At 44.2% G+C, this 1448-nt stretch overlaps 1 protein-coding gene across 1 annotated transcript; it reads right to left on the bottom strand.

Moving 5' to 3' along the window:
* Positions 1–248: 248 nt before the first annotated feature.
* LOC308643285 (olfactory receptor 7A10-like) lies at positions 249–1175 on the bottom strand (the record flags this gene model as incomplete). Its single annotated transcript, XM_081283192.1, has 1 exon — positions 249–1175. One exon carries the CDS (start codon positions 1173–1175, stop codon positions 249–251), a length of 927 nt encoding a protein of 308 aa, XP_081139318.1.
* Between the last annotated feature and the right edge of the window lie 273 nt (positions 1176–1448).

Genomic DNA, 1448 nt, shown 5'->3' with positions numbered 1-1448 from the left:
GGAAAGTTCAGAAATGACAAATGAAAAGGATTGCATTTCATAGAGATCACAATGCGCAATATAAATAATGACTCAGTGGAATTGTATGAGGAACTCGAAATCAAAGAAATGGAAACGCAGGAGTAAAGGAGAAGGAGCAAGTTCTGTTTCCAGGTTCTGATACAGAAAATCAGTTCTGAGCTCTGAGGCTCTGCGGCACTGAGCCCTGCAATCTCAGGCACTTATTCAGTTTTAGTATAACTGACACTTTAATCTCTCTCACAGAGTCTTCTCAGAGCACTCTTGATGTCCTTGTTCCTCAGACTGTAGATGAAGGGGTTCAGCATGGGGGTGACCACAGTGTACATCACAGAAGCAGTTGCAATGGAGTGTGAGTTTTGGGTCACAGCAGAACTGAGGTACACACCTAGGCTTGTGCCATAAAATAAGCAGACCACAGAGAGGTGAGATGCACAGGTGGAGAAGGCTTTGTACTTACCCTGAGCTGAAGATATTGCACGGATGGAGGACACTATCTTGCAGTAAGAGTAAAGAATGCCTGTGAGGGGGCCTCCTCCCAGGAAGACAGCCGTAATATATATCACCAGGTCATTAAGAAAGGTGTCAGAGCAGGCACGGTGAACCACCTGGTTAAGTTCACAGAAAAAGTGTGGGATTTCCAAGTCTGTACAGAAGGACAGCTGCAACACCATTAAGCTTTGCAAAATTGCATGTAAAAAACTCCCAACCCAGGACACCAGAACTAGCAATACACAGAGCTGGTGATTCATGATGACCATGTAGTGCAGGGGTTGGCAGATGGCTACATACCGGTCATAGGCCATCACAGTCAAGAGAAAAATGTCTAACTCAGCAAAGATAACAAAAAAGTGAATCTGGGTGATACAGCCTGCATAGGAAATGGCCTTGATCTGTGTCTGGATGTTCACCAGCATCTTGGGGATGGTGGTGGAGGTGAAGCAGATGTCCACAAAGGACAGGTTGGACAGGAAGAAGTACATGGGCGTGTGCAGGTGAGAGTCTGAGATGACAGCCAGGATGATGAGCACGTTCCCCAGCACAGTGATCAGGTACATGGACAGGAAGAATCCGAAGATTAGGGGCTGCAGTTCTGGGTCCTCTTCCAGTCCCAGAAGAAGGAATTCTAATGGTTGAGTATCATTCCCTGGGTCCATGTGCATGTGACTACAGAAATGAGAAAAAGAGCATAACTAATTTTCCAATAGACAGATATTACATCATTGAGGTGAGACAATAAATATTTTACTGAAAAGAAACTAAATTTTACATATGGGTATGCAGCTCAGTGGAGGAGTGCTTATCTAACATGATCAAGGCCCAGGATTCCATCATTAGCCCCACAAAACGGAAAAAAAAAAAACAATGGAATGGAAAGTAATTAACTTCTATAGAATGTGTATGTGTCTGTCATGTCCCCCTAAAGGATT

Source organism: Spermophilus citellus, assembly GCF_964194105.1.
Source record: "Spermophilus citellus genome assembly, chromosome: 3".
NCBI classification, from domain to species: Eukaryota; Metazoa; Chordata; class Mammalia; order Rodentia; family Sciuridae; genus Spermophilus; species Spermophilus citellus.
This window is presented reverse-complemented; position numbering and strand designations above follow the sequence as displayed.